Source organism: Leptonychotes weddellii, chromosome 6 (assembly GCF_054177405.1).
Source record: "Leptonychotes weddellii isolate Sample4059 chromosome 6, ASM5417740v2, whole genome shotgun sequence".
In the NCBI taxonomy this organism is placed as follows: Eukaryota; Metazoa; Chordata; class Mammalia; order Carnivora; family Phocidae; genus Leptonychotes; species Leptonychotes weddellii.
The window spans coordinates 137,662,318-137,676,870 of NC_138374.1; the positions used below are offsets into that span (position 1 = coordinate 137,662,318).

Here is a 14,553-nt window from a genome sequence, read left to right on the forward strand (position 1 = left end):
TTGTTTCCCAAAGCTAAAATTACTCTCTATTTTCAATTTCATGTTCTGTTCTCTGCTCGCTTATTATGATTTAAACATGTTCCACGGCATTAACTCTGTAAATACCACTGTTAACGTGTTGTATAATTCATGGTCATTCCAGAATCTACATGACCATATCTCCAGCTGGAGGCATTAAAGCTCTTTTCAGGTTTTTTCCTGTTGTAAACCATGCTGTAGCAAATGTAACTTTTTATACTAGATTTCCAATTCTCTTTCCCAACATAGATTTTTATGATTTTATTATTATGTTTATTAATAACTAGTAATAGGATTACATTTTTTTTAAGTAGGCTCCATGCCCAGTGGGGAGCCCAACACAGGGCTTAAACTCATGACCCTGAGATCAGAACCTGAGCTGAGAACAAGACTCAGACCCGCAAATGACTGAGCCACCCAGATGCCCCTAGGACTACGTTATTAATAATAATGGTTATTGACTATTAACTGAGGTTACAGACATTCAAGACATTTGACACACAACATCCAGTTACCTTATAAAACAGTGGAAGCCATCATTGGTCTTAACTGCCAGTATATAAAGTGCCTATTTCTCCTCCTCTCCTGGTTTCCTCTCCCCCGCCCCTTTCTTTGATCCAGTCATTGACGTATACTTACTCTACAGATACCTGTTGAGCACCTTCTATTGCCAAAGCACTAGGCTGGGTCACGGGGGCCTAAGACTCGCACTGCTCAGGACAGACAGACATTATGAGTAATCAAATGATCTTGCAAATATGTAGCTACAACTGGTGATGAAGACCATGAAGAAACCTTTCCTACAGTTATGGGTACTGTAAATTTTATGTGCCTTCTGCCCTCTGGTGTAGGGACAGGACTGAGGGAGAAAATAGTGCGTGACTTGGCTTTTTCAAGGCTGCAGGAGTGCTCTGTGACTGTTGGACAAACAGAATGGAAGGTGACTTTTGTGAGGTCTGGTCAGGGGAGGTTTAGCCAGGAAGTGGGGGCATACTGCAGGCCTTGTTAGGACATTGGGCCTTTATCCAAAAACCAGTGGGTAGCCATAAGGGGTTTAAAGAAGGGAGATGGCAGTGACCTAATCATATTTGAGAACATTTTGGATAGGGCCAGAGTGGATTCCCAGAGTCCAAGATTAGATTGTGAAGGTAAGCATGGAGTCCCCAACTAGCACTGAGTAATCTCATTTTTTACTACCAGTTTTATGAATGAAGACGTAGATCATACTACATTTTCATGTCGTTAGTTATTAGTATGATTGAGTATTTTCCCAAGTGTTTGACAGGCGTTTGTACCTGTGTGTGTCTGTGTGTGTGTGACTGCCTTTCTATTGACTGCGTTTTAGTGGGGGTAGCTTAGTGTGGAGGCCGGGAGCACCGGCTTTGGAGCGGAATGCCTGTGTCTGGATCCTGCTGGCTGTGTTACCTTGAACAACCTGAATAGCTGGGGTCAGCCTCAGTTTCCTCCTCTGCAGCCTGGGGACAGCGGTAGTGCCCCCGTCTCCTAGCTGATCGTGGGGCTATGGGGTAAAGCGCAGGGCTGGCCCGCTGAGCACTGTGTGTGCTGTGTTGTCTGAATACCCGGCATCCGCAGATGCCTGGGACCTCTGGTCGGCATGTGTGGAAAGTGCTCCCTCTCTGTTTGCGTGGTGTTACGATACATTTTTAAACTTGTTTTCAAACAATGCCATATTCTTTGGAGTACAAAACTTATCTGCAGCGAACAGATGTCCTCCTCCTTTCTGATATCTTCCATTGCTGTGAAATAAGTCATACATACTGACTTTGTTTTTTAGTGTTTTTATTTAAAATACAGATAATCCTTTAATCCATTTGTAATTTATTCTGGCTTATTAATATAAGGCAAGGCTCTAAATAGACTTTTTCCCCAAAAAAGCCAACGAATTGGCTGAGCTCCATGTTTTGACATACCTTCTTCCCCTCCCTGCTGCTCTCGGCTTCCCATCGTGCACTGGACCCGTACACACACTAAGGTCTATTTAGGGAATGTGGTTCTGCTCTGCCAATCTGTACTCCGTTCTTGCAGGATACCACCTCAGCCCTGAATTAATTAGCATAACTGTCTTCTTTCTAATCATTTTGTCAGATATCCACTCCTTACTGCTCTCACCTCATTAGAATTTGCAGTAAACCGTTACTGAATTTGGCTCTTGTTGGCATTCATAAACTGTTCCGCCGTCACATTTGGGGTTGGTGATCCTTCTATTTAAGACATATGTTCTTCAGCAGAGTTTTTTACTTTTCCACATGTAGGCTGGGCACATTCCTTGAGATTATTCCTAGATGTTTCTCTCTCCTTTTTTTTAAATGTTTTATTTGCTATTAAGAATGTAGTATTTTTATCCTACATATAAGGAAGAAGTTGTGTTTTGTGTATTTTTCTTACATCCAGCCATATTCCTTGACTGCCATTGGTTTCTAAGAGTTTTTCATTCTGCAATCAATTAAGAGTTTTGGTATTATCTGCACATATCTGTTTTCTCTTCACTTTTAAGTTTACCTAATATTTCTGTTTTCCATTATATGCTAGCATTTCCAAAACAATTTTAATACCATATTTCTTTCATTCTAAGACTGTTGAGCATAGAACATGCTACTGATTCAAAAATAGCTTTTGGGGGCTACCATATTAATGTACCACACATTGCAATTCACATTACAGTATCAGAAATGTTAGGGGTGCGTCTCAGAATTGAAGAAATAAGAACAGAGTCGTAATGGTGGCCCTCCTTATTTTCTCATTCAGTGGGAATGCCTAACCCATTTTAAATATGATATTGGCTGTTGGTTTATTGTTATATTTTTTCAAATGAAAACAAAAGACTAATTCTGCTGGACAGTAATGAGAAAGGTGTACTGTTTGGTTTAACTAACAAGTGGAGATGGGGCTGTGCACATGTCCTCTCTGATGCACAGATCCCTGGCTACAGAGCAAGGTCTCTGCTCCTTTTGCACTCAGAGCTCCCTGGTTTACCCTGACCATCAGGGATGGTGTATTCGTTTCCCAGAACTGCAGTACAAATTACTGCAAATTTGGTGGCTCCAAACAACAGAGTTCTGGAGGCCAGAGATCTGAAATCCGTATTGTTGGGCTGGGCTCCCGGCAGGGGCTCTCAGTGAGAACCCCTTGCAGTTTCTGGTGGCTGCCAACACTGCTTACCTTGTGGCTGCATCTCCTGTCCTCAAGGTCAGCCTCTTCAAGTCTCTCCGCTTGCCTTCTCCTCAGCGTGTGTAGTTGGGAATGTTTGTGAACTTGTCAGTGCTGAAGGAAAGGCTTTTAAAGACATGTGTTAGGAATAGCAAAGCCTTTTTCATTCCCTTTGGGAATAGCACTGTGGACATCTCTAAATGGCTCTAGTTCAGTGTCCACAAAGTCCGTCCACTGAGAGTTCTGCAGGAGCCCCTCAACCTCCGCCCCTCTGCTGTCCCCAGTCTCCTCCTCGGGCTCAGCTCTACAGCAACGGGGAGACGGGCAGACTACATTTCTTCTAAGACTATTATGAAGACAGAATTAAAAACTGCTCAGTTAAGACTAGAGAGCTTAAAAAAGTGAAGTCAGCATATCGTTTATTTTGTAAATTGGTCATTCAAGGAATTGGCCGTTTGGCAAACGGCTGTTCAGCAGTTGGCTGTTGGTGGCATCAGGCTGCTTACCCAGGAGACAATGCGGAGCTGAGGGTCAGAGGCTAAGCCTGCCTAGTGCAGAGCTGCACCTGTCCCTCTGCCTCCTGCAGACCGTGGAGATGGGGACATGACCTTGGAGGAAGCTGGGACTGAGCCCATCCACTTGCAGGCTGGGCCCTAGGGATGAAGAGAGGGCAAGAGTGAATGGGAGGTCCCCCCCTTGGACCCTGACTCAGAGGAGCCCAAATGCGGGCCAGCAGCCAGATGAGAAGTCAGTCATATGCCATGTGCCAGGCCAGTCTGGCACAGGAGAGGCAGATTAAGAGCGTTAGGGCTTGATGCATAAAGTCACAAGAAGGTCATCTGGTGGGGTTTTAGCAGACTAAATATGTGTTGATGGTTTAAACTTCCATGTGAAATATTTAGCACAGGCCTGTTAGCCATTATTCTCGTACGGTTTTGACATTGTTACCAATATTGTATCTTCCACGTACGATAACACTTGCTATCACAGTACCTGGTGCCTGTAGATAGTTGGTAAATCCACTTTTCTTGCATTTACTGGGTAATTTTGATTGGGTACGGCAGTTTCTGCTAGTAGGGGCACGGTTAGAGACCTCTGTCTCTGGAGTACTTGTAGCATCTCTTACCTTATTGTAACTTCAAAAGCCAGTCTGGTCATTAACACCAGACATCAGCATAAATACAGCCGCTGGGCAGTCACCGGTCTGTGTGCAGAAAGCCATACAGGTTATCAAAGCAAGTGGCGTTATTGTGGGAAGAGCCTGAGAATGTTGAGATTATGTTGATGTAGCAGTAGCTGTTTCAGTGAAATCAAAACCCAGTGATAAAGAATCGAAGAGAAACGACAACCAAAAAGGCAGGCAATACATGCGTGCCTAGCAGCTCTATGAATTGCTTATTATGGATTTCCTAGGAGTTAAGATAAGAACAGGAGTTTATTGGGCCGCCTGGGTGGCTCAGGCGGTTAAGCGTCTGCCTTCGGCTCAGGTCATGATCTCAGGGTCCTGGGATCGATCCCCACATCGGGCTCCCTGCTCAGTGGGGAGTCGGCTTCTCCCTCTGCCTCTGCCCTTCCCCTGCTTGTGCTCTGTCTCTGTCAAAGAAATAAATAAAACCTTAAAAAAAAAAAAAAGTTTATTTATGTGCATATCCTGTTCTAAAATGATGCCCTAGTAGTTAAAAGTAACTTAGTAATTTATTACTTTTTTTATATAACATATTGCAAGTTAAGTAGCAAACACTCACAGGCAGGACATTTCTGTTGCAGCGTGGCTCTCTGAGCAAGTATTGAAGGAGTTTGGAGACGTCTGCTTTCCAGAAGGGACATAGATGATTCAGTTGGATGTAGCCCATATGTGCATAAGGTCTGGCTATAGGAAATGACGGAGTAAAAGGACTGTTGTAAATATGCATCCCTGCTCACAGTCAGGTTATACATAACAACTCAAATTAATCATTTCAAAGCCAGACTAACGTTTATAGTTAAAAAGCAAAGATAACTGAGATTGGAGACTAAAACCACCCCGGGAAGCCCGGATGATAATGCAACCTTCCCCATCATCGGGGGGAGCACAGGTTCCCAGCGGCACACCGGGAGCCAGATCTTGGCAGCACTGAGAGCACTGAGACAGGGGCTGTTGGACGCATACCTTATTTTAGATGGTGACTCTCATGTAGGCGCCTGCTAGCAAGGAGCCCTAGGTGTACGGACACAGGAGGACTTGAATTTGGCATTGGGGTTACTTCACAAGCAGACACTCATGGGCCCCGGAGGGGAGCACCTGTGTGTTCAGAGTGCTTTACGTACAGAGGAAGCACGGGAAGGGCAGGCACCGGTGAATTAACAGCAGAGGACTGGGGTCAGTTTGGGTGCATTTTCTGAAGTTGAGACTGTCTTCGGGTGCTGGAGCTGCAGGGGCGGAGGACAGTTACACGGCTGGCGCCGACCCGCTCAGGAGCATGTGTCCCCCTCTGCGTCAGCACTGCGTCCTGTGTCAGGTTAAGAGGGAGCTTCCCCTGCGTGCAGTAGCTGTGATTGAGGCTTTTCTAGACAATTCTTATAGAGGGGTCAAAGGCTGTGGGATTGTTTAGCCGGAAGGTAGGAAAACAGCGGTAAGACCTAACACATTTTACTTACATGGAAAATAGAACATAGTGAGACAGGCTGGAAGGACAATAGGGAGAGTTTGTGGTTGTTTTTAACCTTTTCAAATTGTGAAGTGTAGCACGTCCGTGCAGAAATGTGCATAAAGTGCAAGTGTGTGACTTAAATGAACCGTGGGGAAGCAGCCAATATCCGTAGCCACCTCCTTCCTCCCTAGAGGTAATCCCCTCCTGGCTTTTATGCAGTGCCTACTACAGTTTTGCCTGGTTTGGGACTTCGTGTATGTGGAACCAGATAGGACCTATATGACTTCTTTCACTCGCTATCATGTTTCGATAATTACCCACTTTATTGCATGTGGTTACAGTTCTTTCACGTCTGCTGCTATAGAATATTCCATCATTGGCATATACCACCCTTCACCCATTTTACTTTTCATGGACATCTGGGATGCTTCCAGGCTGGGAGCTGTTGTGAATAAGGTAATTGTGAACTCCGTGTACATGTATCCAGGTCTGGAAGTGGAATTGCTGAATTGTAGGGTGTGTATATTCACACCTTCCTATGTGATGGGAAACTTGTTTCCTGTAGAGATCAGGAGCTGCTCCCACCTGGTCTGATCCGACGGTTAAGGTGCCTGTCTGGGAGAAGGGCTGTAAGTCTCCGTGGCCTTCCTGAGCATTTCCCCCATGCGATGAAATTAAGTATTGAGTACTGTTTTGTAGGTTTGTCCATCTTTTCCATTTCTTCTTTGGACATTCCTGGTCTTTCTATCCAGTGGTCTGTTAGCTAACCAACCCTCTGAAGGTCACTATGTGGAGGATGTGAGGATGTATAACACCTGTTTCCTGCCTGGAGGAGAAGACTCTCAAGGCAGATACATAACCAAGTAATTCACAGCATTGTGATCTTTGTTGAGGGCCGTTCTTCCCTACCAGGCTGTTAGCGGAGGATGCATATCCTCAGTGCTTATTAACACCTTACGTGGCACCCACTTAGGGAAGTTCTGTTCAATGACTGAGGCGTTTTCGGAGGGTGGCGAAAGTGCTCTAGTAGTGTACGTGCTGAGTCATGGAGAAGCACAAAATAAGGAATTACAAACTGCACCCACTCCCCAGCCCAGAGTGGGGTGAGGCTTCCGTGGGAGGTAATATCTTGATCAAGACTGTTTCATCAGGAAGAAGTACATTCTAGGCCAAGGAATAAATGTGCAAAGGCACAGAACGGAGAAAGCTCACGGCACTGGAAATGTGAAATTGGGATGATGCACCCTTGGAAGGTGGATGCTCGGAGGGGATGGTAGAGAAAGGACACCAGCTGGACCTCATGCTGGGAGGGGCCGCCTTGTGAATCTCACAGGCAATGGGGATGAAGTGCAGATGAAACACAAGATAAAGTTCTCATTGGGGAGGGATGGGGACTGCCTATCACTAGAATTGATCTCTTGGACAAAACAGAGCAACTGTATAAGCCTATCATGAAAGCAGTTGCCTTTCCCCCTCTAGATAAGTTCTCTCTTGGGGGGGCACCTGGGTGGCTCAGATGGTTAAGCGTCTGCCTTCGGCTCAGGCCATGATCCCAGGGTCCTGGGATCGAGCCCCGCGTCTGGCTCCTGGCTCGGTGGGGAGCCTGCTTCTCCCTCTCCCACTCCCCCGCTCGTGCTCTCTCTCTCTCTCTGTATCTCTGTGTCTCGAATGAATAAATAAAAAATCTTTAAAAAAAAAAGTTCTCTCTTGGGAAGTCAAGGTGTAACTCGAGGGAGCCCAGGGGGTGATGCAGAGCGAGGCGTGGATTTATCAGCCCTTCAAGCCTCAGTTTCCACGTCTGTCGTGTGAGAATCATGCCTACCTTGCAGAGTGGTACCGTGAAGGAGATACTGCCTGGGAGGCCCTTAACCCTTGCCTGGAGGAGGAACGGTGGAGACCCTAAATTGTGCCCAAGCTGTTGTCGGTTTAAGTTCGCTTGTAACGTGCCGGGAGCGTGAATAAATGGTCCCCAGTGGGGCCTAGGCACTTGCGGAGACCGGCCCCCACCCCCTTCCGCCGGCCAGGCCCAGGCCGCCGCCGCCCACCAGCGCTGGACCCCGAGGCAGAGGCCAGAGCCTCGGGCTGTTTCCGCAGCGCTGGGGCGCAGCGAGGCTCGCTTTCCTCCTGCTCTGCCCCTTGCACTCCGGAGCACGACAGTGCGTGCGTTTATGGCCGCTTTCCTGGAGAAGGGCTGTCTCGCCCCGCAGTCCCGCAGGGAGAAGAGCAGGTTCGAGTCGCCGGCTCGGCTCAAACCCCTCCTCCCCGCGAAACTTTCCAAAGGGGAAGTCCTTCTGAAGAAACGAAAGTGAAATTGAACCAGGGCCATTTCCCCGCCGGCCGGCCGCGCGCCCAAGCTGTGGGCTGCGCTGCTGACCCCGGGGGCACCTGGCGGCCGCGCGTGGGGGGCGGGCCCACCTGGGCAGGGTCGCGCCTGGGTGCGGGGGGGAGGGGGAGGCGGCTCGCCAGCCCCGCCCAGGACATGCATCGGGGACGCCATGGACCCCAGGCAGGTAAGTCGGCCGGGCCTCGGCAGGCCAGACCTTGCTGGGCCCGCGCTCCTCTCACCCCTGCGTGCACTCGCGCGCGGGTCGGTGACAAGGAGCGTGGCGTGTTGTGCGCGCCGTGTCCGAGGAGTTTGCAGCCTGCCTGTGAATTCTGCGGAGCTGAGCAGGGTGGGGGAAGGGGAGCTTAAGGGGAGGATGCGCCGGGTCCGAGGAGCGCGGCCTGAGCCCGGGGCCCAGCGGCCCCCTCCCTCTCGGCGAGGGCCCGGCGTTGGCGCCTCCCGGGAAACATGCTTCAGCTTTACCCGTCCCCTCTCTGCACCCTTTCCACTTTCTTAAGGCTTTTGGCAAATGAAAAATAGCCCTTCTCACCTGTGGGAGAAAATTTATATCCATCGCAGCTGTATCGTTATTGCTAAAAACTCGCAAAGCCCAAATGCCTTTTAACAGATGATCGGATCAGCAGACTGGGATGGCTCCATACAGTGTATGTGGCTAGGCCAGAAACGCCGAGGAGCTCCTGATTCCACAAGTGGAACCTCGCATTCACTACCCTACGCAGAGGAGGCTGGGCCCAGAAGACTACGCGCTTCTGGGTCCCTTCACTTGACATTGTGGGAAGAACAAAGCTGGGGGGCAGGAAGCAGATGGTGGCTGCCTGGTGGTGGCCCCGGCCTGGGTGTGGGGGAAGGAGCTGATTGCAGAGTGCATGAGAACTTCCTGGGGACATGGAAATGCTCTGTGTCCTGACTGTGCTGTAGTTACAGGGCTGTATGTGCTTTGACTCCATACAGTCAAAACTCATGGAATAACACACTGAAAAGGATAAATTTTATGTATGTAAATTATACTTCCATTTTTAAAAGTTATTTATATTTTTTTCATTCCCTTCTTCCAAAGGATTAGGGACACCTGACCTGAAGGAAAAGCATTTCTTCACACATACCAATATATGACCCTCTGGAGCCCATGTGGTTCAGGTGGGGGCTCAGCTCTGGATCCTAAACGCAGAAGATTAGATGAAAGTGAACTGGATGGGGTATGGCTGTGAAGGGGCTTGGGGATGTTGAGGGACTTAGGAAGGATCCCCACGGGCTGGTTCCCACAAGCTCGCTCTCACCATTCAGTGGCTTTCCACATGGCTGTTCTCAAGCCATGCTTTGGCTTAGCTTTTAGAAGGCTTAAGGGGGCATAAAGACAAAATTAATAATGTCCCTGTAAATTTCCTTAAAATAACTATTGTGAACAAATACTTGTATATTTTCCTTCCTTCTTGTCTGTGTTCACTAGTGTGCACACACATGCGCATAATGGTGAGACTTTGCCTTCTGTTTCCAAAATGGGCATAGAGCCTACCTGCACTTCAGCTTGCTTTTTTGTTGTTATTTAATTCAACATTGTATCATTCCTAGATTTTCTCCAGGTGGATATGAATAGATCGTAACACATTGCTTAAAAAAAAAAAAAAAAAAAGTACTGTTCCATAGCATGAACGTGTCATAATTTACGAGCGCCTTTTCTATAGACAGACATTCAAATATTTTGCAGATTTTAGCCAAGTAGCAGCAGTTTAAGTTTAGCATTTAGCTAGATTGACTTTAACCGCTTTGCAAAATAATTGTTTTACCAAGGTCACTCCAACAGCTGATGGGAAAATCCCTGAAGTTCCCATAATTCAGCTGTGAGCTGGGCACTCACTCTCTGTGCCCACATAACACTTTGGTCCCTAGCAGTATGGTGGGGGGGCAGGGCAGTGTGCAGCAGGAGGAACAACAAAGAGATGGGATTGACCCTCTAGGGACGGCTTGTTGCTGCAATCACTAATTCAACAAATGTTGGTTCGGGATCAACTTGATGCCAGCTGCTATCTTCAGTGCTAGGAGTGCAGAGATAACTGAGACCTGGTCCTCGCCCCCCTGGGAGCTCACTGTGAAGTAGACTGTGCCCCCACCCCATCAATACTTGATGGAGAGTATCGGGAGTGGAGCCTTGAGTATCATTTCTGGAGCACTTAATATTGGTAATCACCTTGCAGATACACCACAATTTGTATGTGCCAGTAAAAAAAAAAAAGCAGTAGTATGACCAAAGGTAAAGTAAGTGGTATAATAGCAGTCGAGAGGGAGGGGCTCAAGGAGGGGAAACTTCCATGGACTGTGAGTCAGAAGTCTCCAGAAGAAGGTGGCATTTAAGGAGAACTCGAAGGAAAGGGTGAGAGTTGTAATGGGGCCAATAGAGAGACCATCAGGCCCACTGGATTGGAATGTAGGGGTACAAAGATCAAGGCTTTGTGGCAGCCTCATGAGAAGTAATTAGGGGCTAGAGCTGGAAAAAGACACATTTATGAGAAACTATGGGGTGGGGGTAGACAAGATAGCGCTTAGCAACTACCCTAGTAGATGTGGGAGGCGAGGAAGGCAGGCCTCAAAGCTGGCTCAGGTTTCTACCCCTAATAACGGCGAGGAGAACAATGCTGTCAACAGTCGTAGGAATAGCAGAAGGGGCTGGGTTGAGGAAGAGGTTAATCTGGTTCAGAATATGTGGTGTTTGAGGTAGGGCAGGGTGGACAGACTGTCTAGGCATTTGGAAATTCACGTTTTAGCTTTACAAGGTGGTGGCTGGGGGTAATAGGTTGGAACACTGTTTCTTAAGAGGGCTAATTTAGGTTGGGGGGGGTGAAATCAACCTGGGGGAGGAAGAAGAGGCCCTTAGACAAAATCTTGGGGACTGATTATACCTAAGGGTAGAAGAAAGGGACCCGGAGAGACAGAGGAAGAGACGGGGCAGGAGACCGTGGGAGGGGCGTCGGTAAAGAAGAGTCTCCATCCACAGGGAGCCAGTGCGTGTTTGTGAAGCGGGACCGAATCCACGGTCAGGAGGAGGAGGTTACGCTGCCGGTGCCCTCCCCCGCACCTGTGGAGGCCTCAGTGTGGGAAGAGGGCCGGGCCCTTGGGGAGAGGGGGGAACTGGCCGTGAGCCCCAGGCTGATTGAGGACGTGTGTGGGGCCAGAATGAGGACGCCTTGGGAGCCGCTGACCCACAGCCACGGCGGCCACCTGTGCACCGGCCCCTTGGGGGCCCGGGGAGGAGGCTGTGGACACACGGGGAAGTCGCCACGGGAAAAGAGCGGGACCCGGCAAACTCGACCCCCAGACCCAGGGTTGCCCATGTCGTCTGCGGCTGCCTCAGAGGCCCAGCTGGTCCTTTCCTGGGAGAGCGTTTCCGGGTTTGAGGAGCGGGGGTGGCCCCAGCTAGAGTGACAGGGAGATTGAGTGAGGAGGGGACAGGCCACTCAGGTGGCGGCCATTAAGGCACCCCAGAGCAAGGGCGCCGTGAGCATGACCCATGTGCTGAAAATCCCCTGGTGCTAGTTATTGAAGGCAGGGCATAGCTGCCCACAGGTCACTGGGGCTCTCAGGGCGCTCAGGCAGGGGAGGGACGAGCGGGAGGAAACATCGTTGCTAGATGTCGCCCCGCAGGTCCCTTAAATACCTCCTGCCCCCTCTCCCATCCGGTGGACAGCATCTGGGACAGAGGATGAGCTGGCCCGTGTGGGTAGGGGACACAGGTGTGCAGTGTTCTGGGAGGTGTGACAATTCGGGGCAGCCTGTGTCCTGGGGGACGGGATTCTGAAGGACAGGAGGCAGCGCAGGGACTTGGGGGGTGGGACTGAGGTGTCCAGGAATGGGCCCCGCCAGCGCCACCCGTCCGGGGGAGCCTGGGTGGTGCGGGCAGAAGTGCCCAGTGTCTCTTCCAAACCTGAGCACCACGCTGAAGTGTGAGGACAGTGTGTCCTTCCTTTCCTAAGGAAACCATCCGGCCCCCCCAAAACCAAATTCTGGGCCTCCCGGGGTGGCAGTGGCGGGCAGATGAAGCTGTGAGGTCCCCAGGTGGGAAGGTGCCCCTGTTGCCGCCTTGGAGGGCTGGGGCTCCAGGTCATCCAGCCCACGTGCGTTTTGTTCTCGCCGTCCAAACGGTAGATCTGAGAGACTGGGGTCCTGCACAGGCCACTTCTTGATCCCTGGACTCCACTGGCATTTTGAGGTTATTCTGTGTTTGTTTTAGAAACAAAGTAACAGTTATTTCTTTCTCTTTATCTTGGAAGGGTACTTACTTTAGAAAGTGGGAGGACTCATTCTCAACCCCCTAAAGTCCTGACAAAGGGGAGAGAATGCGCTAGGGTGGCGGGAGAGGCCCTGCTGAGGCGTCAGCGCCCTGTGTGCTCCTGGCGGCCCCGTGTGCACTGTCTTCCGCTCCCTCACGCTTCCCTGCGGCAGCCCCCGGGCCGTACTGGGTGGGGGGCAGGCCTTGCTGGGTCACATGCCCATCTCTCGCTTGCCTCTCCACCCGTCGGGAGGCAGGTGCGGCCCCCCCCAGGCTCGCTGCCGAGGTCCTCATTCACTTTCTTTTCTGTCTTCTTCTGCAGGGGTGTTCGCTCAGCAGATACCACCCCCATCCATTTCAAGGCTATGAGCACAGCAGGCTCAGACACCAACAGCCAGGGCCAGGATCTTATCCGAATCGTTTCCAGCTCCAGCAGATAGAGTTTCTCAAGGGGCTGCTCCCTGAAGCACCCCTAACTGGGAAGCAGGCACCATTACTGCCACCATTCGTCTCTGGACTTGGGCCGAGGTTTCCAGGACCAGCTGCCAGGAGCAGGGAACTGGGGACTTGGGGTGGCCCCAGGGGCGTGCCTCCCAGAAGTCAGGTGCTCCAGAGAGGGTCCCCACGTCCTGCCCCACGTGGCAGGACTCTGCCGTGGAGAGGGGTCGACAGGCTCTCCTCCCATTTCCAGGAACTAGCTATCAGCCAGGGCCAGGAAGAGAGGGTCTTAGAGCTCTTCCTGCAGGAGCTCGGGGAAGGGAAGGCTGCCACGGCACATGATCTGGTCGGGAGGCTCAGAGTCCCGAAGAAGGAAGTCAATCGAGTTTTATATTCTCTGGAGAAGAAGGGCCAGCTGCATCGGGAGGCAGGAACGCCCCCTCTGTGGAGAGTCGCCGTGCAGGCTGGGAACCAGCACAGCCAAGTAGCCAGCGCCCCCAGCCGTGGCCAGGGAGCGCCTGCCTCACAGCCCAGTTTGGAAGTTGAAGACAGACGCTCCGAGTCTGGCTTGGAAGCTCCTACCGAGCCTTTTGACATGGCTGAGATCAAGGAGAAAGTCTGCGACTACCTGTTCAGCGTGTGCGGCGCCTCTGCCCTGACTGTGGCTAAGAACGTCGGCCTCACCAGGGCCCGCGACGTGAACGCCGTGCTGATGGAGCTGGAAAGGCAGGGTGACGTGTACTGGCAGGGCACTGCTCCCCCCGTGTGGTATCTGACCGACAAGAAGCGGGAGCGGGTCCAAAAGAAGAGAAACGCAGACCTGGGCCCCGAGGCCGTGCCAGCTGCCGTCCCCGAGACCGGAGGAGACGCGGTGCTCCCCTCCCGTCACCCGGCCATGCCGGGCGCCTCGGACAGTGTGGCGGCTGCAGAAGTGCGGAATGGGCAGGAACCAGTCCTAAAGCTGGAAAGCCAGCAGGGGGCCGCGCCAGAGCCCGTAAAACTGAAGCCACCTGCCCACGACAACGGCCCCTCGAGAACAGGGTATGTTGACTTTGAAAATGGCCAGTGGGCCACCGACGACATCCCAGATGACTTGAATAGCATCCACGCGGCACCAGGTGAGTTTCGCGCCATCATGGAGATGCCCTCCTTCTACAGTCACGGCTGGCCGCGGTGCTCGCCCTACAAGAAGCTGACCGAGTGTCAGCTCAAGAACCCCATCAGCGGGCTGCTCGAGTATGCCCAGTTCGCCAGTCAGACCTGTGAGTTCAACCTGCTGGAGCAGAGCGGACCGCCCCATGAGCCCCGGTAAGAGACCGCGGGGAGCCGGACCTGTCCCTCCTCCAGAGCAGCCCCCCCCCTCGCGGCGGCCCCGCCTCTTCCCTTTGCCTCTCGGGCTTCTGGTTAAGTCGCCCCTGTCGGCCCTTCCTCCCAGGCCGGAGCAGGAAATGCAGGCCTCGCACCAGCCAGAGTCCCCGCTGAGCAAGGGGGAGCCTGACCCTCTAGCTGGAAGGCAGCTTCTTCGGACTGGCCTTCGTGCCTCGGTGTCCTGCCTGCCTCCAAAGGCCGGAGGTCCTGAAGCCTGGACTCCCCTCCCCCCTTCCGTGGCCGGAGCTCCCCAGGGAGGCACGGGAGCAGGCGCAGGCCCCAGCCTCCTGCTCAGGTCCCGCCAGGACTGGGTAGTGTCGGGATTG

At 51.5% G+C, this 14,553-nt stretch overlaps 1 protein-coding gene and 1 long non-coding RNA gene across 11 annotated transcripts in view; one reads left to right on the forward strand and one right to left on the reverse strand.

Moving 5' to 3' along the window:
* LOC145722407 (uncharacterized) overlaps window positions 1–8,968 on the reverse strand; it is an 11,214-nt gene extending 2,246 nt beyond the window's left edge. The window contains exons 1-3 of one of the 4 annotated variants that reach the window (XR_014146705.1): window positions 8,690–8,968; window positions 4,932–5,056; window positions 3,199–4,779 (exon numbers count right to left, since the gene is read on the reverse strand). This is a non-coding gene — a long non-coding RNA (uncharacterized LOC145722407). Of the gene's footprint in view, window positions 1–927; window positions 2,473–3,198; window positions 5,057–8,689 lie in introns of those variants that run through there. The other 3 variants (XR_014146704.1, XR_014146703.1, XR_014146702.1) reach the window with 3 other exon arrangements.
* The window catches only part of ADAR (adenosine deaminase RNA specific), a 39,371-nt gene that overhangs the window by 7,539 nt on the left and 17,279 nt on the right, over window positions 1–14,553 (forward strand). For 2 of the 7 annotated variants that reach the window (XM_031029732.2, XM_006734829.3), the window contains exons 1-2: window positions 8,229–8,326; window positions 12,744–14,167. In XM_031029732.2, the coding sequence (XP_030885592.1) occupies window positions 8,312–8,326; window positions 12,744–14,167 (1,439 nt within the window). In that variant the 5' untranslated portion in view covers window positions 8,229–8,311. Of the gene's footprint in view, window positions 1–8,228; window positions 8,327–9,004; window positions 9,357–12,743; window positions 14,168–14,553 lie in introns of those variants that run through there. The other 5 variants (XM_081825523.1, XM_081825522.1, XM_081825525.1 and 2 more) reach the window with 3 other exon arrangements.